Source organism: Sesamum indicum, linkage group LG6 (assembly GCF_000512975.1).
Source record: "Sesamum indicum cultivar Zhongzhi No. 13 linkage group LG6, S_indicum_v1.0, whole genome shotgun sequence".
Classification (NCBI taxonomy): domain Eukaryota; kingdom Viridiplantae; phylum Streptophyta; class Magnoliopsida; order Lamiales; family Pedaliaceae; genus Sesamum; species Sesamum indicum.
The window spans coordinates 20,596,241-20,619,172 of NC_026150.1; the positions used below are offsets into that span (position 1 = coordinate 20,596,241).

Sequence of the window (22,932 nt, forward strand, 5' to 3'; positions counted from 1 at the left end):
AATCTAAATATTTCAAGATCTCACACAATGAAAAGACAAAAAGGACAATATTTGAGATATGAAAAATATAATTACTACTTGTAATGTAATATGACTAAACTTGTATTACACGTCATTTTTTCTTTGTGACCATGTACTTTAAGATTTATTTGCTAAATCATAGCGTAAAAGAATCTACTAAATATCTAACAAAATACTACATTTTATCAAAATAAGTCAAACATTTTGAATGTTCATCTTGAACGAACATCAAGCCGTGCAACTAAATTCTCTATATTAGTTGAGAGATAATTTTCATATATGTGTAAGAGAAAGAAGGTTGTGTGTGTATGGAGAGATGTGAGAGTGTTTGTATAGGAAGGAAGAGGAGTTGTGATCGTATTTGTATGTGTGTGTGTGGAGAAAGAGGGTTATATGTGTGAAAGAGAGATGTGAGAGTGTATGAATATGAAGCAAGAGGAGTTATGAGCTTGTTTTTGTGTGTGAGAGAGTGTATATACGAAGAGAGAGAAAATAGTGGGTTCTTTTAGTTATTTTTATTTTAGTTTATGGATTGAACCCTTTAAAACCCATTATCAACTCATATCCAACTCACACAAAATATATTATTATTTAACTCCAACCCCATATCTATTCATTTTAAAATATAACCAACCCAACCCAATCTAAAATTAGTTGGCTAGATTGAACCCATGGGTTTTAATCCATTTTATCACCCCTAATTATAACCATACTCTTAATAAATAATAAAAGTAGGTTACATAAAGACTCTCATGCAATTCAAGAGACATAGTCTCTAGAAAATGTAGAGAATTACACTAGATGCTTCCATCGTCTCAGAGAATATTAACTAGAAAAAAAACAAGAAGAAATACTTTACAAATAGTTATGCCCCCATTTCTAAGGTTTGGTAAAATTTCACACACTTTCTATAGTTTTAAATATTACATCTACTATTCTTGACATTTGTTTTTGTGTAACAACTAGATCTTTCTGATGGTAAAAAATTATTGAATTTGTTAATATTAACAAAAAAAATGAAAATTCATATTTTATTGGCTTATTACTAACTTATTACAAATTAAACTAATCGTTTTTTTAAACTAAGTTACTCTTATAAAGATGAAAATATATCTCCTCATATATATTAGTGTAATAATTAGATTAGAAAAAAACCATTTGACATGTATTAAATTTTAACTACCATACAAATTTACTTATTAAATGAAAATGAATATAAAAAATACTTAAATATAAATTTTCAAATCACAAAAGATTTACGTATAATTACATCACACCAGAAAGAAGAAGGGTGGTGCAGTTATCCCAAAACTTTATAAGCACATGCAAAATTCTTAATCCGTCACATCAGGTATTAATTGGCGGATTCCTTTTCATGTTTCTCAGTAAAAATTTAACTTGTTTAAACTAATGGAGATGTGGTTGATACAATATTAGTTAGAAGACACGTCCAATAATTTATACACACGACGAACAGATAAAAATGCACTCCGCTATGATTTCTTTGAATACACAACTTTTCTTAAAACTAGTCAAAATCAACAACACCACCCACCTACATATCAATATACTATCCTTTCTATCATCATTACTATAAATCATTATTCTGTAACTCTTTCACTTACAACACAAAGAGGGTCACAATCTTCTCTTCACTTGTCTCCTCTTCTGTACACCAGAAACTCCATCTCCTACCAAATCTCCTGTCTTGCTTTGTACACATTTCAAGAAAGCAACTTGATGGAAGATCGATCACCTTAATTTACCAAGAACTGACCACTCTCTTAGTCTTCTCAAAAGCATTTGTATCAAATACAACAGAGGGTGCTGATTGTAGTGGGTTGCCGTTATTATGGGTTCCATTGCTTCCACTCTGAACCAACTACAATCATGCTCCTTAAGGACATTTTTTTCAAGAACAGTCATGTACAGCAAAAAGGGTAGACATCATATATAGGCAAGTGAACTTCGGTCATGATCAGGTTGTGGGCGACCTCGTGTAGGAGTTGGAGGTCTTTGAATGTTAAGCTCCTAAAGAAACCAGAATCCAACATCAATACTTCATAAGCAGTCAACTGGAATAAAAACTTTTTGACTTAACAACAACTGGAATGTAATAGGGAAAAAGCAAAAAAGCTAGAGTGTACCTGCATCCATGTCTCCTCAGTCATACGTTCTGGAGATGTCTCCGGAGACTGCAGAGGAGGTGGCAGGGGATGAATCAACTTTGGAACAATGACCAATCCTCTGCCAACAACCAATATCGCCCCAGCATTGTTCGCCGTTCCTGAATGCATTTTCTTAATCAGACTGTATTTCTTTATATGAGAAAATGGAGAGTAAAAACTTTGAATGCATACCACAATAGTTCGTCGCAGAAAAAAGGGTTATCAACTGCCCTTGGGCAAACCGTTCGAATCCATCCATAACACACTCATGAGCTCTTATAATAAGTTGCAACTTATTCTTCTTACAGAAATCCGTGACCCGATCAGGCTGCAGTCAATAATTAAGTAAACAAACAAACAGCAAGGCCGTGACTATACAGTAACTCATTCTCAAAACTGAGATTATTCCATACGACTAATAATCTTTAAGATTTAGTTGCAGAATACAAAAACCTCAACGTCACATTAAAACTGCATTACAAAATCCATGTCCAGATTTTGATTTTTGAATCATCAAACAGAATGAATGTAACCATGTTAAAGATCTTGCCAATCAATTGGCCAGGCTCAAGGAATATCAAAATAGAAGGGAATGAAGATAGCTCGACAGCATTCTGCAGGCATTTCAAGTGCAAAATCACTACAGTAATCTGCATCGATATAAAATGGTTCATGATTGCATACCCCAAACGTCACTAGACCGGGTCCTCTTGCATTTGGTCTCAAGCCCTCTACGCTATCATTTTCAGTGGGATCAGACCTGCATAAAAGCATGAAAATGATAAGAAGGAATTGGCTACGAGCTAAAGTAGAGTAAAAGAAGATACATATAATACCATAACAAATCCATTAGCACTATTGACCCAGCATCCATTGTTATGGGCCTCTCTAGTTTCTCTATCTGTTCTACTGAATTTATTGACCTCCCAATGCCACCATGCATGCAGATGATTTTCTTCTCTATTAATGCAGCAAGAGGGAGATAATTGAACAACTGATTAAAACGTGTCCAAGCCCAGATTCCATCACTTTCTCCCTGCACGATTACCATGCAACCTCCATCAGATGCTCAGAAGTATACAAGGTAAGTAATTTTTCAAACTTGTGCATACCATTCTCTCAATACATTCAATGCGAAAACCAAAAAGTGCATTGATGTCAGCAGCTTCATGGTTCCCACGTATCAGGTGAACATTTTCTGGGTACTCAATCTGAGGTCCAACAAAAGTAAAAGTTAGGATAAATAGAAAAACACATCTTGAATAAATAGTCATTACACTAGTCAGCCCAGAGGCTTGCCTTAAGAGCTAGGAGCAAGGTTATGGTTTCCAAGCTGTGCTGTCCACGATCAACATAGTCTCCCAGAAACAAATAGTCGATATAACTGAAACAGAAGAAGCCCACAACATCACTTCAGAAGTAAATCCAAAGCTTGTCATTCACATATTGCAAGACAAAGCTCGTATTTGTCACTATAGGCTTCCAGAGAAAGGCATCAATCTGCAACATAGCTCATAAATAATTGCATGACAAGAGTGCAACTCATAGGCTCAAGCACATCTATATGTTACCAAACTAAACAGCAAATCCACACTTGCGAAATTGAATAATCTACAATGTCCTGACATTTAGAGACAAGAAGCTATTTCACAAATCATCTACTATCCTTGAGCACCTCATACTTCACGTTGCAAAGATTCTCCCATATAACTCACATCAAGAATGACCAAAAGACTTGCTTACCCTAGATCCCAACAGTTGATCCCACATGCAAAGAAACTGACATAATGGCTAAAGAGAGCTAGCAATGATGGCTCAAAAAAGGATAATCGAAGAACTGATGTTTCAAAGGTCAATCAATATCATCCTTATTGGTGAAGACAGGTTTTATGGACAGTCCTGCAGCATACTGTGGCTCAGCAACTGCAGAACCCATTTTTGCCATCAACCAACAATGAGATATAATGTATGATGTGTAGGCATGCCAAAAGCTAAATAGAATTACTTGCAATGAGATGACAGATATTTGAGCCATTCTTTTCTGAAGATCTTAATCCTTCTCAAATTGACTCAAACCCACGTTTATATCTATTGTAAATCAGAAGTTTACAGTTACAACTCTTAGCAGAGTCTGACTATTACATATTGCAAGGTTGCCAGGGTGGACTCTGAATATTTAGTATAATTAAATATCTCCACAAACAAAAGAGTACCACTTCCAACTGAAAATAATAAGATATGTATTATATGTTGGCTTCCATAAACTATAACACGAAACTTACGTAATGTCCCCAGCAGTAGAAGGAAATCCATATTCATCAAACAGCCGCATCAGATCACCGAACTGTCCATGAAGATCACCAAACACTTTGACAGGGGCTTTCAGTTGCAGGACCGTTGGCTCATGCATGAAAATCTGCTCAGCAGCATAACAAAGCTCACCAACTTCATAAGAGTCCAGAAAGAACTTTCTGTTGACAGGAGGTTTCCAATTCCGAGGCCTCAGCAAAGTTGATATAATCTGCAAGACATAAACCGGGCTAAAAATTTCAGTGTGTCATTAAATTATATCTTGAAAAAATTAGAAGATTCCACAGAAAAACTTGCCTTTTTATGCAAGCCCTGAGGAGACTTTTGTCTTACAAACTTTTTAGTGGGATTTGACAGGTCATTATGTGATGGAATCATTCTTCTACTTTCATTTTCAAATTGATCCAAGGACAACTGCCTAACCATACCCCCCAAGTTCCCAACAGCTTCTTTTGCAACCACAACCTGAAACATTGAAAAAGATAAGATTTTGTGGCTTAAGATAAACGCAATAATTTGCGCAACCAACAATATATACAAATCATACCGCTCTTGGGTGAAGGCGAACATCAGCCTCTGTGTCGCTACCTTCAGAAGTCGTCTCTGGAGAATGTGAATTGACATCTGATAAGGACGTTTCCTCTGGGTTTGCTGATGCTGCCTGAGCCGATTGCCAGACGGCATTAGCAACCTCAGCTTCAGCAGCAGATGCCTCGGCCAATTTTTCCATAGAATTTTTGTCCATACTGAAGGATTACAAATTAATCTAAGATACTTGATATAAACAAACAAAGAACTATAAGGGACTTGGAAATAAACCTCAGAAAGCCAGATGAGGGCATTTCAGGTCTGTCATCTGGAGTTGATGGGGAGGAAAATGGATTTAAAGTAGCATTGTTTGATCTTGGACTACTAGTCAAGGCTCTCTCTGATGGTGATGCTGGGGTGATGTCAGATTGAAACTCAGAGTTTTCTGCAACCAGAAAATCATCTAACAGAGTATCTGCAACATTAAAAGCTATGTGTTACAGCTGTTTTCACATGCACAAAGTAGGACAGAATGTGGACTCTGCTAACTGTTAGCATAGACGTCCAATTTTAATTTTAGAAGCATGAAAATTACTTGCTATCAGCAAACCAGCTGTATTATCGTCCAAATGATCACGACAATATAAATATCTACAAAGAAGACAAGGTTGTGGCACAAATTGCAAACTTTACCTCCCCTTAAACCACCATAGATATATATTCGAACACCAACAGATGCCGCTGCATGGCGACATCTACGCATAGACTCCAAAGAGGGATCGGGATCACTGTGTCCTTTGTTTCCACGTGAAGTCACTAGCCCATTTCTGTCAAGCCAAACTCCAGCAGCAGTATCCAACACTTCAAACCGAAACAAAATTGTATACATAAGTAATGATCTTCTTCATTTGAACAAGTCCAAGCAATTCCAGTAAATTAACCAGAAAACAACTCAGAAAATTACCTGCCACTGCAGCATCACCTTCTACTGCTCGTCCACCTCTAAGAACACCCCCAGTAACATGCAATCTAGCACCAACGAACACCTGATAAAGGGAACCACTTACGACTGTTATACAGAAATACAGAAAGTAGCAAACTGAATAGGTCTATCACCATCCATTTTTGTTCCTACAACTCTAAGCTTCTTCCTGAAGATTATAGTGTTGGCAAAAGGTATGAAAAAGTTAAACAATTGGATGTCGGATGACTACAAGTCTTCCGCTGTTAGACCAAGATCCTATGTTAGTGGTTACATACCAACAGTTGAATCAGTTTGGAAAATGAAGTTTCTATGAATAAAATCCATAGGTATCCAAAAGGACACCCCTCTTGTATGCATAGATGCCTCGTTCAAGATTCACCATTACAACCAGATCGAAAAATAAAATTCCACTTTGTTATAAATCAAAAAAGTTTGAAAGAAGATCATCTGAATTTGAAAGAAGCAGCAGCAGAAACGAGCAATCCTAGATCTATTACTTACCGCAGCATGCTGATACCTTGGAGAAGGTGACACTCCTGGTGCAAGAGTCCATTCCCACAGGCCATTCCGATGCATAAGTAATCCATAAGCATCTGCCAGTGGCTGTAAGGCCCACAAACAACCAATAGCTAAGTAAAACACAGGCAACGCAATAGGCCTCAAATTACGGGAAATCTCAATTTCTATAGGATGAGAATAAGCAAATTATCAAAAGCAGATCGATCAACCAAAGTAGCTCTATGGTGATGGGAACAACCATCTGTATTACCTTCCATACAGATGTCCCATAACAACGCTACCTTAATAAATTTGACTTCAATTTTGTGTTAATTTGCAAAACAGATGGTGAGCATACATCACTTTCACGCCGAAACGAAGTTTACAGAGAGAACAAATGAGTGCATCCACTGGCAAGCAATATATTGACTTGAAAAATGTCTCTTTCCTTTTCTCAGGTCTAATAGCTCAAGATTTAAGCACCCTGAAAAAAGAGATCATACCGTTCCTGAAGCGTCTCTTCCACCACAAAGCAAAAACATCCCGTCAGACCTGGCACTAGCCGTTGCATACCTACAGACGTGTTGATTTAATTCAGTAATACTTGATTTATGGACTGAATAGCAGGAATTTCCAATTGCATGTTCAATTATACCTTCCAAAGCAATCATGATATAGATGATGAAAAATCATCATATTACTGCTTCTACATTAATTAAAAGCCTAACCAGTATATCGAGAATTTTCATCATGAAATCATCCTAATACTACTTCCAAATTAATTAAAAGCAAAGAATCTAAAACAAAATTTCCATTTGGGTGTTCGAAGACTCACTTCCAACTGGAAGTATCAGACTTTAGAAGTCAATAATATTGTATACCATTAGGATGAACAACATCACTTACATTCTAGCAGAAGGTCTATCACCTTCTGGATTAAGCCTCTGCCACGCATATGGTTTTTGTGCAGTATCCAAAGCCCAAGCATCTGATAGCACTCTTTTACCTATAGAAGAATAAAAAATCCTTTTCAAGTAGCATCAACCAATAAGCAATAGATCCACCGAAAAATAAAAGTTAATAAAAAGTAGTCCAGCGAAATATAGGATAACTATTCAGCACATTTTGTAAAAATATATAAGTGAAACCAGCATCACAAGTTTCATACAACAGTCAGGTAATAGAAACATTGTTCGATCTGGTCCCCTTTTGAGAATGGTTTTGGAATCTTTAACTCAATTAAATACAACCATCCAAATACTTTCTAGCTATAAAAGATCCAGTCAACTACATTCTACCAGGACATGTGAATTTTGTTAAATTGAGATTGCACTTCCAGTCCAACCTCGTAGAACTGCCTCCATGAGGAGATGAGAGCTAATTAAAAGAAAAACATGCAGGGCATCTAAATGAAAAGTGAAACCACTCAGGAGAAGCAACTTGTGTACAATGTCATAGCTCAATATCAAAAGATTGATGCTATTGTATTCATCCTAGCAATCGTATACAGAGAATTCAAATGAGATTCCCAGCAACATCCTAGAAGTAAATTTGGCGCAGGTAAAGATGTTCACCACTGAAATCGTACCGCGGTACCGCATCCAGCACTCAAGAGCAAAGATTTACTTAATTAACAGAATCTATCATAAAAGCTCCCAAAATTAATCAAGATTTGGGTTGAAGCTTGCAATAACAACCAGTCATCACTTTAAATGATTCTGGGATGAGATTTCATCATGCAGTAATAAATTTCTAAAGAGTTATTCGCCTAACACCTCCATATAATTGAGTGATATAACTGCCACATGTACTTTACTTATTAAGATTACCAAATGTAATCTTACTGAAAAAAGAAGGTTCGTACCATCATTTCCACTAACCGTGACAAGATATCGTTGTGCAACCAAGTCCATGACATGGCCATATCTAGGACCCGGACCCTGTCCTTGAACTACAACTCTGAGCTCCAGAAAAGCGTAACAACCGAGTCAAAATCAAAAATCAATTCTACTGATAAGAAAGAAAGATACAAAAACACAAACATCCGTCTCTAGAAGCTTACCGATGCCACTTGAACTTGTCATTTGTCAAGTCGAGCACGTATAGGTCATCTGTCGAATGCCCTGCAGGACCTATCCCACCCTGATGACAATTGCATCAATCCAAACTTAATTTCAAATGTTTCACTTCATAATAAGGTAAACTTTGCAGCCTTTTCACATGCTAATCACCTGAAACACGACCATGGTGCCAACTGCTGCTGCTGCATGCGCAGCCCTAGGAGATGGTGGCTCACCAGCTGGTCGAAGTCTAATCAAATATTTGTAATAAAGTAAAGCAATGAACATTCACTTTAAAGTAAATCTCACCAAATTCAGACAAAAATAGCAAGGCAAAGTCCAACTGAAACCAAAAAAAAAAAAAAAAAACCAAGAGGGCAAAGAAAACCTGGTCCATTTTCTAGTGAGAACATCGTAGGAATGAACTGAATTAGTCACTCCAGCTAACCCTAAAACACAAAAGAAAAACTAAATAAAAAAACAGAGCAAATCAAATTTAACTAAAAAAAAATGCAGAGCAAAGAGCAGCAATTACGAATGCCGGGTGCGCCACCGTTGCCTCCCTCAATGGCAGTGGCGCCTCCGAACAGAATGAGGCGAGGTCCATGGGTTTTAGTGGCGGCTACGGCAGTAAGCGTGTGACCACAACGCGGCCCCGGAGCGTCGTCATCAGTGTCCCAATAGCTTTCCAAAGTTCGATACGTCGGCGCCGGACAAAGCCACGGTTTCGATCCCATGAACAAATTCCAACCAAACTCAATTCCGCCGAAAATTCTCAAACTTCAGACTAAATACATCCAATGACCGGAGAATTGAATGAAGAAACCCAACAAATCCACAAGAATCAGAACCCTAAAACTGAGAATAGTAACAAAAAGAACAGTGGATCCAGAGCAGCAGCGGTGGGTGCCACCGGAAACTGTTCCCTCTACTGGGAGTGGTTGCCAGATAATTTGAGTTCTATATTAAATAAAAAATAAAACAAATTGTTCCCTTTTCATCGTCTTCTCCTTTTTATATTACTGATGACAGACAAATATAGAAAACCAAAATATTTCAGAAATGGGGTTTTATCGATCCAAGTGAATGAAATTATGATTCACGACTAATAATTGAGATTTAGGCAAAAAGGGAGAAAAGCCCACTGCCTCAGGGTCAACTATTATTACACCCTTTTTCAAAAGTTATTATTTTTTTCTTTTTTGGTGTCAAAATTATGGACTTTATTACCAGTCCTAAGGAAGTCCATTCTCACAAAATGCTGGGGTGTCTTAAATATTTCAGTAAAATTCCCATTTCAGAACATTGTAATTGAGATCATTTCCCTTTAAAGGGACATTATAATAATTTAAGGTTAATTATACTTAAATTCTCTTTAAAACTATGAAATTTGAAATTAGATTTACACCTTTTTCAAAAATTCTCTATTTAACATTATTATATATATTTTTGTATTTATAAAGGGATAAAAGTAATATAAATTTATATATAGAGAAAGAGTAAGGTTAACATCATTATATCTTTTTCCTTATAAGTGCTAAATTATTATATGAAATGTTGAATGAAGGGTAAAATTGAAAATTTATGTAGTTTCTTTAGCTGACATCAATATTTTTTGTCTAAATTATAACGAAAACGGATTCGGTGCAAACAGTTAATTTTTAGAGGGGATAAAAATATCATTTTAATTTTTTTGAAAAAAATATAATTCTTTTATTTTTAGAGAAAATCAAGGTGTAATTAACCCTCATAACTCATTTTTTAAAAAATAAATATAGCATTTATGTTAGAAGTAATATGGTATTTTAAAAATTAACGATCCGAAACAACAATAGAAAAAGTATTCGAACATTAATATAACTTGGCGGAGAGTCTGAATTTTATTTCGACACCTCTTTGATTGTTGACTAAAATTCTTTACGACGGCGTCTTCTAGAACATACTATTATTATCTTTTATTGGTATTTATATTTATAGAATTATTACTTTTTGGAAAAGAAATCCGAAGGCATGTAGGATTTTGATATTTATGTGAGACTAATATTAACGTAGTCTTACTTTATGAGTCTATAAATTGGTTGACACGGAGTCTTGAATAATTCCTGTGTTTACACCTAACCCTCCGATTATTTAAACATGTTCAAATCTATGATGTAGCTCCCCCTGCTTTCAGTTTTGTTAGAAGTTGATCCTTTTCTACTAAGAAAAGGTAAAGTTATCCACAAATTAAAGCAAGAACCCAGTCAACTCCCATTATGGTTGGACTGTGTATTAAGATACCTTCAAAGACAATTAAGCATCAACATGATTCTAATCAACCTGGCGATGCTGTTGGGAATTGATTTTTGTGTTCATCACAATGTTATTCATAGAAATGCTTACGTACAAGAGAAAGATAGGTAAAGGAGCATCATCTGTAAAATTGGATTGGAATTATGGCTTCCCTGTCTGTATCATCACGGCTCCTATTTATGTTTATAAAATATAGTTCTGTGGCTTTCTGTAAAACCCAATAACTGCATTGACACAGTTTTCTCTTGTTCAAATTAAGGAAGCATCGAGTATATGCATTTGTTAACCTGAATCTTTCATGAAATGACAAAATTAGGTCGAAGTCTCATCGTACAAGAGAGTGGAGAAGCTTCTGGACAATGGAGATGGCGGGGTGGCAAAGGGGGTGCCCTGCACAAAGCTTGACATTAGGGACAAGGACTGGGAAATGCTGAATGAACCTTGTCAATTTCTGCCACTATTTCTGGTGTGAGGTGGACACTGCAACCATCAAGGACATCTTGGAGCTGCCACAGCTTCGTTGCTCCAAAAACAGCGCTCGCAACGAGAGGGTGTCTCAAAACAAAAGCTGCACAACTTTGAACTATAAGATGCATGTAGACAATTCCCCAGTAGTTCAGGATCATAAAAACACAAGAGATACAGGAACATTAATTCACAACCTAATAACTCTTGGACAACAATGTCAGCAGAAGACATCAGCATGTTCTGTAATAATATTACCAAGACAAATGTTCCATCATCCACAACAAATCACGCCACGCTAATAAATGGAACATTGTTAATAGTTCAAAATCATAGAGAAGTACCTCATCAACTCAAAAGGAATATTAGACATAAAGTTACAGTCAGCGACACGGTACCAAAATATCAGACCTCCCAATTTAAGTTTGCATCATTTGTTGAACCAAGATGTTTCAGATGAAAAGGTAGTCCAGTTCAATACCTTCAGTTCCTAACTATTGCATCACAGTGGGTTCACCTTTCATTAGTACTTTTTACTTTCCGCAATTTTGCTATAAGAGCTCTCTTCATTCATTTATTGAACATAATTATGTGAATAGGGTCTTAATAAGTTCTAATATGCAAAGTAATGTAGTTCCGCTTTCTCAATCCAGGAAATGCATTGTTGGAACTAGTTTGGAAAGACAAGCAAATCTACATTAGGGGGCCCTTCATATACCCAAATGTAATGTGATATTTCACAATCATATATATGTGTGTGCGCGCACGAGTGCTTGTACGCATCTAATGCAACTGAGTATCTATTCTACAGGAATTAGTAATGCCAAATTATTTATTCCCAGGGAGGAAATGGAATATGCAAGTTCAGAATGCAACCAATCAAATAAGTAAACACTCAAAGATTTAACACCAGATGTGCAGAATAGCTAAAAGAACCATAAGGTATGAAAGAAACCTTCCTGTTCGGAATGGAGTAGTCTAGCAGAACAAAGGGAAGTCCACACAGGGAAACCTGGGATTTTTAGCATTTTACAGAAATGGTTTCACCAAATTTAAATTTTCCAATAAGTCACTTGCCAGGTGGCAGTTCTGCCACATCACATCAACCAATCCGCGTCCACCATTCCACTCTGACATTTCTATATAAACCCCCTTCTAACATTCCGCCGTTTCATCACATTTTTAGGGCTCTGAATCATTAAACGCATTTTGAAAGATGAGGACCACAGCCACCGCCTCCACCAAGGGTAGCAGAGGCAAGTCCAAGGCCTCCAAGTACGTTTCCCGTTCCTCAAAGGCAGGCCTCCAATTCCCTGTTGGTAGAATCGCCCGATTCCTCAAGGTCGGAAATTATTCCGACCGTATCAGTGCTGGAGCCCCTGTTTACCTATCCGCCGTTCTTGAATACTTGGCCGCTGAGGTGATCTTCTATATAAATGAATGTCTCTAATGTTTATTTCCTTTTCTTGTTTTTTAGATAGAGTTTTGGAATTTGGTTGACTGATTTTAATAAGTAGCGGGTTTTCTTGATTTAGCTTTTGGAGCTTTCGGGGGATTCGGCAAAGGACAGCAAGAAGAACCGAATTGTACCAAGAGACATAGAGCTGGCAGTGCGAAATGATGACGAGTTGAGCCGGCTCCTAGAGAGAGTAACGATTCCATATGCCGGAGTTACACCCCATATCCATCACTTTCTTTACCCTAAAAGCAATGAAGGAAGGGACGGAGAGATTGGCTCTGGATCGCAGCAACTCTAGGGCTTTTTAAGGTTGAACCGTTTGTAACTGAGATCATGAAATTGGTGTAGAGTTGTTCAAAACTCGATGTCTCCTTTAATGGCATTCTATCAGAAATCATCCTTTATTGTGACGTTCGCATAACTTCCATTCATATCTACCTACTCTTAACTTTAAATCAAACTAATAACCTAAATGAAGCAAATTAACAAGGCTCTATGTATCTCTCAAGGTCTCTGGAAACGGTAAGATCAAAATATTAACACCATACAGGAGATAGGAAATCTATGCAAGTCCTTTATTGGACGTGATTGACAACTACAATGTTCTGTCATTAAGAAAACCAATATATAATGACATAAAGATAATACGTATCGGGTAAGTAACCTGAAGCAGAAGTAGTGCAATAATACAAGTACCATATAGCACACAAGAAAATTCTTAGGTTACAATGTCAATGAACAAAACTCTGTCGTACCTATTGCAAGAGATACAGGATGAATGCCATATTTTTTCGCAATGGAAAAATATAACTGCAACACACGATTAGAAGAGGTAATTAGAGAAGATGTAACCCATTGACATATAATTCACCACTGCAGCATTATACTTCATCTACAAAGTATCAAATAAGAAAAAGGTGAAAAAACAGTGAAATCCGGAGCACTGCCTGCCACAATTTTAAAGTTTATTTTGATATTTTCATTCAAACTGTATAATTGATGATTAAAAGGAAACAGATTATGCGACCTGATTTAATTAGCTCAGCAGTATAAACAAGTAAATGACGAAGAAAATAATCAGGTTTTGCTTACTTCAGTGGCTTTTCTAATGATAACATTGGACAGATTGTATCTTGACTCCCCTTCAGCATACCTCCCTGAAAGACGCACAAGCAAACATTCGAGTGAAAGATCAAGTGGTCGTCAACCATTCCAGAAGAGATGGGACAAAAGACCTTTGAAAAGATTCAGACGACCATCAGATGGACCTCCACCAAGTGAGAGATACTTCCCCGAGAGGATGCCCATTGCCAATGGGCTATAGGCCAATAAGCTTATCCTAGAGAGGGAGAAACCAAAAAAAAAAAAAAAAACAACACTGATGGTCAAATGACTGACTAAAAATATTTTCAAAGGCATAGCGGAACATCTCATTCCAATAAGGCTAATGGCATGCTTAAAAGATCACAAAGATTACTATCCTCTAGTGGTCAAAGAAAATGATGAGTCCTGTAAATTTGAATGAGAATTACCACTCCCTTTCTTTTTAAACATTTCATTACTTCAATGAATATCAGGAATTCGCAAAGACAAACCAATACACACTCTTCCAACCAAGAAAGTTAAATTCATTAAAAACTTACTTAAAATGCATGTAGGTAGCTCAAAGACAAGGAAGAAGTATTCAAGTAAGAGGACAACACCAAATAACCCATTGACAAATCCCACACCCAAAAAGAACCCAACAAGAATTGACGAACAAAATATTAGTGTCAAGAAAGTATATGACTGAACATGGTCACTAAGTAGACTAACAGTAAGCACCATGCTCATATAGAAGATCCTCGGGAAGTAAATTCGGGTAAGAAATAAGAGAGTGCATGCACTGTGTTTTGGAATTTACAGTAGGAAATTGTTGCTATGATATGGTTTATAGCAAAAAGAACAAGATAATAGTACATCTAAAGTCCTTTGTGACTGGAAAACAATATTCAAAGGAATGATTTACATGCCAGGAAAAAATCAAGTGCCACAAAAATGTTATTGTAAGTTCCCGAAACCATTTTGGTATAGGTTCTACATGATTCAATAACATTCTCATGCTTGTCATGCCAAAAAGACATATGCTCAGTTGTTCTACAAGAAAGACAGAGAAATTCAACACTTTTAAGTTAAATGAGATATGGTTAAACTGCATGGCAGCTGATCAAAAAAAAAAATTGTGCTAACATTATTGATACCTCTCATGATGACAGCACTCAGCCATCCCCGAATCGAAATTTCGGCAAAGTAGGTTATAAGAATTCTGAGAAAGAAGTATAACTTTGTTTTATTTTCATTAAACTTTAGAGAGAGAGAGAGAGATGGAGAGTGGTAGAGAAGAAGCCTCACTATTTTTTAACAGAGTTGAACCATACAACACCTGCACAGAAACTATGCTATGATTGACAGAGAGACCTTCAGCAACATGTAGGAACTTCATGAGACCATATGGCGTCTCATTACTTAGCCCAATGTACCTTATCTGCGAGCAAATATTAGCCTTCATTAACAGGAACAGAATTTCAATATGGTTAACAGCAGGTAATTACCCTGAAGCATCACTGACCTTACCAGCAGTAATAGCTTTGTCTAGAGCAGTAAGTTGTTCCTCAAAACTCACAAAGGGAAAGGTTCGAGCTGGGTCATACTCAGTTTCTCCAAACATAGGGACATAGCTGCAAGTAATCCTTGACAAGTTGTAAAAGCAACCCACTACAAAGTTCCATGTCATTTCATGAGACAAGAGAAGCTCATCCACAGGTTCAGAGATGTATGTTTTTAGTTGTGGAAATACCAGATAACATAATTTTGGTTATTATTGTGGGGTTCTAGAAGAATGAGACAATAAACAAACCGGTCAGGCCAATGAAGTTGGTACAAGTCAATGTAGTCTGTTTGTAGGCGCAACAAACTGCAAATTTCCGTTAGAGATCAGGGCCAAACAATAGAGTGTAGAACAACAAAGGTAGCACCTCAAACTCCAAGCTGAGTCCACTAAAGTCATTTCAGACAAAAAAAAAATTGAGATACCGATGGATATATTGTCAATTACTATGTAGTATGTACAAGAGATAAATGAAGTTGAATATAGAGAAACAAAGGATTCAGCTTAACCTATCGTGAAGGGCCTCAGCTACATTCCAAGCATCCAGACTTTGTGGCCCGTTACGAATCCAAGTCATTTGCCCTGATGGCCCACTAACCTAACTCCACATAGTAACATATAGGTTAAGCAAAGCTTATGCAGTGATACCACGAAACCAAATTCCAAAACAAAACAATTATTCATTCAAGAAACTTCAACAATATCCTTCTCATTTATTGTGTACACGGCTTGGTACTACTGAAGCATGTCCAGTGACTGTTTAGTGGATGTTCAATCCCCAGTTAAATAACATGACAACTTCCATCTCAGCTTTCATAATAAGGATAAGTTATGAAACATACACAAGGGGAAGAAATTCGAGCTAAGAACACAAAGAATTCCTTTACGTCTTCTAAAACTATAACAGCAGAACTAGTTCAACCATCAACAACAGATTTCTAATCTCTGCAGCTTTCGTATTTGTCTTTTAAAACTATACCAGCAAAACTAGTTTAACAGAATGATATCAACAGGTTTCTAATCCTTACAGCTTTTTTACACCATTTTGTTATGTAATCTGATCCAACATCTTCTGCACATTATTGTAAAGAGCTGAATCAAATAAGTGAAACCTTAGTAGCAAGTACTACACGATCGCGTGGAATATTCCGGCACCGAATCCAACGTCCGAGATACTCCTCACTCCTCCCCTGAGTTTCGGCACGCTGCGGTACCGGATACCTACACCAAGCAGACACAAAATAAATGAAGAAAGTGAGACAGATAGTGGAAGTACAAAACACCAAAAGCAGAGAAGAACAAGTTGCACATTTCGGCTGAATCAAAGAAATTGATGCCGGAATCGAAGGCTTTGTCGAGAAGCTGGAAAGACTGAGGCAACGAGTTCTGCTCCCCAAATGTCATCGTCCCTGAGCCAAACAACCGGAAATCAGCTTCTGAGAGAGAAACACGAGTTGAGAAATGGAAGAGAGTGAGAAAGTATCGAGCTGGAAACCTAAGCAGAGTCTTGAGACAGACATATCGGGTGCGAGATTAAACAGCGGCACCGCCATCGATGAACTATGTGTATGTAATGCCCTCCGGAGCTTCAGGGATAGGATCAGGATGATGTTGTACTACCCCGCTTTTCCTCGTACACACCCGCTGACTCCGGTTATTAGTATAACGATATAGTCGCTGGTTCTGTCGCACGATTTTGGTTCTCGAGGAAGTTGTCAAGCAAATACGGAACGACATAAAATAAAAATTATTGGAGATGGGGAGACAGACAAGATAACCCTTGTGGAAGAATTGATTTGTCAAATTTATTTAAATTTATAATTTCAATTATATGTTAATAAAATTATTAACATGCATACGCTATCGTCAATTTATTTCAAATTATCTATATCTTTTAATCATCATTATATTATAATATTGACGAATGACTTACATAATATACTACTTTTTATTTTTAAACATTGTAACATATAATCTATTAAATTATACGGATAATTATATCACATTCTTTACTTCTTGTTATTTTACATAAACCACTCCTATTTTTTGAAAAATTACAAAAATTACTCCCGACAGTCTTTAAAATTCAAAAATACTCCTATTGATTAGGTCAACTTTTAAAATAATTTTTTAAAAATAGAAATACCCTCAAGAGTGTTTTTATAATTATCAAAAACTAGAAGGAATATCAAAATATTTTTTTTAAGATGAGTAATACGACCCCGTATATTTTTTTACTATTATTTATACTAATTTTAATTTAAATATAAATTATTCCTCAGGAGTGTTTCTATAATTATCAAAAACTAGAAGGAATATCAAAATATTTTTTTTAAGATGAGTAATACGACCCCGTATATTTTTTTACTATTATTTATACTAATTTTAATTTAAATATAAATTATTAATTATTTTTATTGAATCTCTATATTACACCTTTTAATAATTAAAATATTAAATTATTTAATTAATATATAAATTATCTCTTAGTAAAATTATTAAATTAAAAGATTATTTATCCTCTATTTTTATTTATAACTAAACTTTACTAAAACTATATTAGAATTAATATTATTAAATTATTTATTTAAAAAAAATTATCCTTCTTCCCCAACTGCACCGTCATGCCCACCCTAACCCCCGTTTTATTAAAAAAAAAGTATCCCTTCTTCCCCAACTACACCGTCATGCCACCCTAACCCCCATTTTATTAAAATATTTTTTAATAAATAAATTATTTTATTTTATTAATTCTTATTATATTTATAAATTATTTTATTCTGTTAATTCTAATTAAATTTATATAAAATACATAAATGGTATTTTTTATTTTCATTTTAGTAAAACTTAATTAAAATAAAAGTAGTGGATACTGATCTTTTAACTTTAATAATTTCAAATAATTTATACAATTGTGATAACTTTTTAATTTAAACTTATAATCTATTAATTAATTTTGTTTATATATTAATTGAATAATTGAATATTTTAATTATTAAAAGGTGTAATTTTATATAAAGATTTAATAAAAAAAGTTAATAAATAATTTAAAAATTAGTATAAATAGTAAAAATATTATTTATCTTCATGAATATTATTTTGACACATTATCTACTTTTAATAATTACAAAAAACCCTAAGAGCATTTCTGTTTTTAAAAAATTATTTTAAAAGTTGACCTAAATAATAAGGATATTTTTTGGTTTTAAAAACTATAAGGGATGATTTCTATAATTTTTCAAAAAACAAGAATAATTTGTGTAAAAAAATGATAGGTGAAATAGTGTAAATATAATTATTACAAAATTATATACACAAAAATATTACGGCAATGGACGGGCTTAGAAGGCTTCAACAAATCAATCCCATGTAGGAAGACCACCCATTGCCTACGACTAGAAAGAACAGAACGACTCTTTTCACAAAAGTCTTAGCTTGCTCGACTAAAGTCATGCCTTCGCTCTCAAAAGCAGGTAATTTTGGATTCGCTCCATGTTACACAATTTTCCGGAAGAGTGCGCCAAGGTTCTTATGGTATCGATTTGAGGAAGAGATCTGTCTTTCTTCAATCGAGTGAGATGATCGAGAAGGCATGAGCCCAATAGCCACCCACATACAAACAGTTCTGCAGAGCTTTGCGGTGGCCAGTTCTCAAATAAAAAGGGGGATGGAAGTGCTTAAATTAAGAAGGCGATGGTTGATGTTGTCCAGCAAAATTGAAGAATGGTGATGATAGCTTAAATCTTTCACTAGGAGTCAGACAAGAGCAACCCAAGTGCCAGCAACAGGAAAAAGAATTCAGTTCTACCAATTACTAGATGCACCCTGCGTTTTGCAATTCCAATCAAGAAGATGCCTGGGGAAGAACATAAGAAATGCATTCGTTTGGTTCACGGCAGGGTAGAGCAACAGAATTTGCAGTTGTTAAACATTAGGTACAGGAAAAGTTTGTGATTCCGTATGATAAGAATAGACCAAAAAGTAATCAATCAACATAAACATATTCCGCAAAATGGAAGCACACTGTTTGGAAATCAAGGCCATCAGAGACGGGATTGCAAATTAAAATACTATTGATATAGAGATTAATCATCGTTCATCCATACCACTATATGTACTCCAAACACTCCAAAACTAGGGTTTTACATGGACCAAACATCATGGCAACTCAGTCGATCCAAACCCTTCATAAAAGCAACCAGCAACTAATATGCCTAATTCACAACGAAGCCCTAGAATTCTTGTGAAGCAGATCCAATCTCTTTGTCTTTTCCACCAGCCTTCTTCGGCAACAGAGTTTGGTGAATGTTAGGCAACACACCACCATTTGCAATTGTAACATTCCCCAACAACTTGCTTAATTCCTCATCATTCCTCACCGCCAACTGTATGTGCCTTGGCACAATTCTGTTCTTCTTGTTGTCCCTTGCCGCATTGCCCGCAAGCTCCAAAACCTAAACCATAAACCAAAAAAAAATTAGATTCACCAAAACCATAACTTTTCTTAGATCCCAAATTTAGCAGAGGAAATCAAAGATAAAATGAAGAAACGACTGAAAAAACTGATACAAATTAAAGTTTCCCTTTTCGAAAAACCGAATCAACCACAAGAATCACTTTCAAGCCACAAAAAGATCATTAACAAAAGGCATCTTCAAAGTGCAATTCCCACCATCAAAACAGAGTATTAGAAAAAATAAGAAAATTAACAGCAAACACCCAAGCCACATTACCTCAGCAGCAAGATACTCAAGAACGGCGGAGAGGTAAACGGGTGCGCCAGCGCCGACACGCTCTGCGTATTTACCAGCCTTGAGAAAACGCGCTATTCTGCCAACAGGAAATTGAAGGCCAGCTTTCGACGAACGGGAGACAGATTTCGAGGATTTAGGCTTGCCCCTACCGCCCTTCGTTGAGGCTGCTGCGTTAGAACTCATATTTCCGAGTGCGAATACTGATTCAGAAACCCTAGCCACTGAGAGGATTCGAGCGAAAATGTTTTGGTCAGTGATGAAGTTGAGGCGAGGTGAAATAGGGTATTATATAGGAAAGCAGGGTGGATTTTGATTGGTTGGTGGGATGCGCTCCGGATTGCCAGCCTGGCAAGGATATTAGTGGAGCGAAAAGCAAAAGGGTTTCAAATTTTTGCGCTCGCGGAACAATTTTGGCGCGTTAAGAAGTAGACCTGGACATCTAGAAATACAGCGCGATAAATACAATTTTGATTATCAAATAAAGTTATTTATGTAGTTTTGTATTATATACAACATAGATTATTGATAATATTTTTTTAATATTATATAGATTATTTATTGATTAAATTTATTTTTTTTCTCTTTTGAAGCTTGAAGAAAAATGGGGAGGGGGGCGAGGAGAACTGGTATATGGTGCCAAAATTTAAAAAATACCCCAAAATAAAATAAAAATGGCTATTTTTTCCCCTTCATATGAAACTTTCATTAACTTTAATAATTTTATTAACGAAATGACTAAGAATTAATACCAAAAAAATAATTTGAGGACCAAAACTGCAATTTTAAATTATTTGAGAACCAAAGTTACTTGATTTTGTTTGAAAATCAAAATTGCAATTATACCGTACATAAACCTCATTTTTCTCACTTATATGCTCGGTTTGAAATTTCCTTCCGTTTATTCAATCAGAAAAAAATCTTTACGTTACCATCGAAACTATGATGAAAAATATAAGTAGATGATAGTGTCAAAATTATCATGTTTTTTTAGAGAAACTCTTTCTTATGTTTCCATTTCCCGTTTTCAGTTTTTGAAATAATAATTAAAGTAAAAAAATATTTATTTATACACACTCTTATTAAAAATATATTGATTTGACATTATGATTTAATATAAAATACAATCTCATTAACTAATCTAAACCCATATTTACTAAGGTCAATTAATATGGATATTAGTTGTTTACTAGTAAAAGTGTTGCCCACTACTATGTCATTGGCTCGCTACTAGTCCCTATTCGCCCCATAATGTGCAGAGGATCTGCGAAAGATCATTCGATTTGGGAAAGATCGCTAGATCTGAAGAAGATCGCAGGATCTGAGAAAGATCATTCGATCTAGGAAAGATCGCGTCGCTTCGAGAATTGAGCTCACCGCCAGATTATTGACACGTGTCACCCTCTTAATTGCTGTGGTGTTTCGATTGCCAGGTGACCGTTACAACTTCAACCCTAGCTTGGATGATGGGTAATGCGATGAAAGGTGCGACCAAGCGAGCCAGTGGGTGCTTTGGAAGAAATATTTAAACTTCTCCCAAAGTAATTAATTACATTTGGAAGAAGTGGGGGAATTATGATGGAGATTTTATTGAAAAACAGAGATCGGGAGATGTAGCCCATCGATGGTCGCGGATCAGTGTGGGCCAAGGACATTCTAGAGGTCGCAAGATGTGGTTGCTTTGTTGGTCGTTGTTCATTGTGGATCCTGGACATTTCTTTTGGGTCAGGAAAACTAGGATCCGACCCATATAGGGACCCAAACAGGTGGCGTTCTGAGGCAACGCTTAGTCATTGCATGAGCATCTTTAGAGATAACACGTGTAGAAGGATGGGACCCACAAAAAGGACCCTATAAATAACCTACGCCATGACAATGAGAGATACTTTTGAGACACTACTTTTTACTTGCATATTTAGATTGTCAATTTTTTTTTCTACCACAAACTTACTTAAACATCGGAGTGTCATCGTCGGGAACGAACCCGACTAGTTTATTTTTTTTTATTTTATCTTCAAATATCAGATTTGGTGTGATAACATGGAGAGATCGTGATCTTTGATCGAGATCGAGCATGAACAAGCCGGATCAAGAAGCCTCCTCTAATTGATGGGTTGCCAGGATTTGGAGAAGATAATGAAGAAACGAGTTTGAGAAAGAAGATGAAGTGGTTGGGTGAAAGATGGTAGTAGATAGTGATTTGATTGTATTAAAGGTGTGGGCAAAAGTGTAAATTGATGATTTAGTCAAGTTTGCTATTCACGTCTTTAAACAATTGGCTTATTTATCCACCAAAGCTTAACACAATAATATTATGAAGTAAACAAGTAGTGCAGAAGTCTTATCCAAGTGAATACAATATTTAATATGAAGTAATGCTATTCCTAGGCCACAAACATTTTTGTTCATTCTTCCTTTTCTTTATTTATTTGAATAAACAAAAACTGAACCATTAAAAATGCTTTAAAATATTTTTAAAACATCATATGATATACAAAAGTTAAAATACAACACAAAAAATTTTCTATCACATAATCATACATAAAAAAACATGTAAATCATGCTTAATCAAAATTAAAGCAACTATCTACATTACATAAAGCATAACATCACATGAACAATTGCAACAAGTGTCGAACTGTGCTTTGATACCATCGAAAGAATCGATATAGCTCAGGACTTGACAAGAATGCAACGAAAGCATAAAAATAAGCATATTAAGATTTTAAACTGAAAGGGAACTAGTCC

General features: G+C 35.8%; 4 protein-coding genes across 6 annotated transcripts; 1 reads left to right on the forward strand and 3 right to left on the reverse strand.

Moving 5' to 3' along the window:
- Positions 1,420-9,657, reverse strand: LOC105165257 (serine/threonine-protein phosphatase BSL1). Its single transcript, XM_011084210.2, has 21 exons — positions 9,106-9,657; positions 8,959-9,019; positions 8,742-8,820; positions 8,573-8,652; positions 8,375-8,469; positions 7,417-7,516; positions 7,014-7,083; positions 6,514-6,615; positions 5,992-6,073; positions 5,721-5,888; positions 5,319-5,502; positions 5,047-5,245; positions 4,797-4,964; positions 4,472-4,710; positions 3,489-3,573; positions 3,302-3,400; positions 3,026-3,225; positions 2,874-2,949; positions 2,382-2,517; positions 2,169-2,308; positions 1,420-2,052 (listed from the first exon to the last, which is right to left on the reverse strand). Exons 1-21 carry the CDS (start codon positions 9,305-9,307, stop codon positions 1,969-1,971), a joined length of 2,649 nt encoding a protein of 882 aa, XP_011082512.1. The 5' UTR covers positions 9,308-9,657; the 3' UTR covers positions 1,420-1,968.
- On the reverse strand, positions 11,056-17,138 carry LOC105165260 (protein tas-like). 3 transcript variants are annotated; one of them, XM_011084212.2, is made up of 12 exons: positions 16,929-17,132; positions 16,743-16,842; positions 16,546-16,654; positions 15,943-16,031; positions 15,683-15,739; positions 15,395-15,503; positions 15,209-15,310; positions 15,027-15,091; positions 14,022-14,125; positions 13,879-13,943; positions 13,542-13,596; positions 11,056-11,430 (listed from the first exon to the last, which is right to left on the reverse strand). In XM_011084212.2, the coding sequence occupies exons 1-12, from the start codon at positions 16,984-16,986 to the stop codon at positions 11,270-11,272; spliced, it is 1,074 nt and encodes a 357-aa protein (XP_011082514.1). In that variant the 5' UTR covers positions 16,987-17,132; the 3' UTR covers positions 11,056-11,269. The 3 variants fall into 3 exon arrangements, with proteins under 3 accessions (XP_011082514.1, XP_020550590.1, XP_011082515.1); XM_020694931.1 differs by lacking the exon at positions 15,683-15,739 and having other exon boundaries at positions 16,929-17,131; XM_011084213.2 differs by lacking the exon at positions 13,542-13,596 and having other exon boundaries at positions 11,271-11,430; positions 16,929-17,138.
- LOC105165258 (histone H2AX-like) lies at positions 11,476-13,196 on the forward strand. The gene is made up of 2 exons (XM_011084211.2): positions 11,476-12,747; positions 12,863-13,196. The coding sequence occupies exons 1-2, from the start codon at positions 12,544-12,546 to the stop codon at positions 13,082-13,084; spliced, it is 426 nt and encodes a 141-aa protein (XP_011082513.1). The 5' UTR covers positions 11,476-12,543; the 3' UTR covers positions 13,085-13,196.
- Positions 19,398-20,455, reverse strand: LOC105165261 (histone H2AX). The gene is made up of 2 exons (XM_011084214.2): positions 20,167-20,455; positions 19,398-19,887 (listed from the first exon to the last, which is right to left on the reverse strand). Exons 1-2 carry the CDS (start codon positions 20,368-20,370, stop codon positions 19,666-19,668), a joined length of 426 nt encoding a protein of 141 aa, XP_011082516.1. The 5' UTR covers positions 20,371-20,455; the 3' UTR covers positions 19,398-19,665.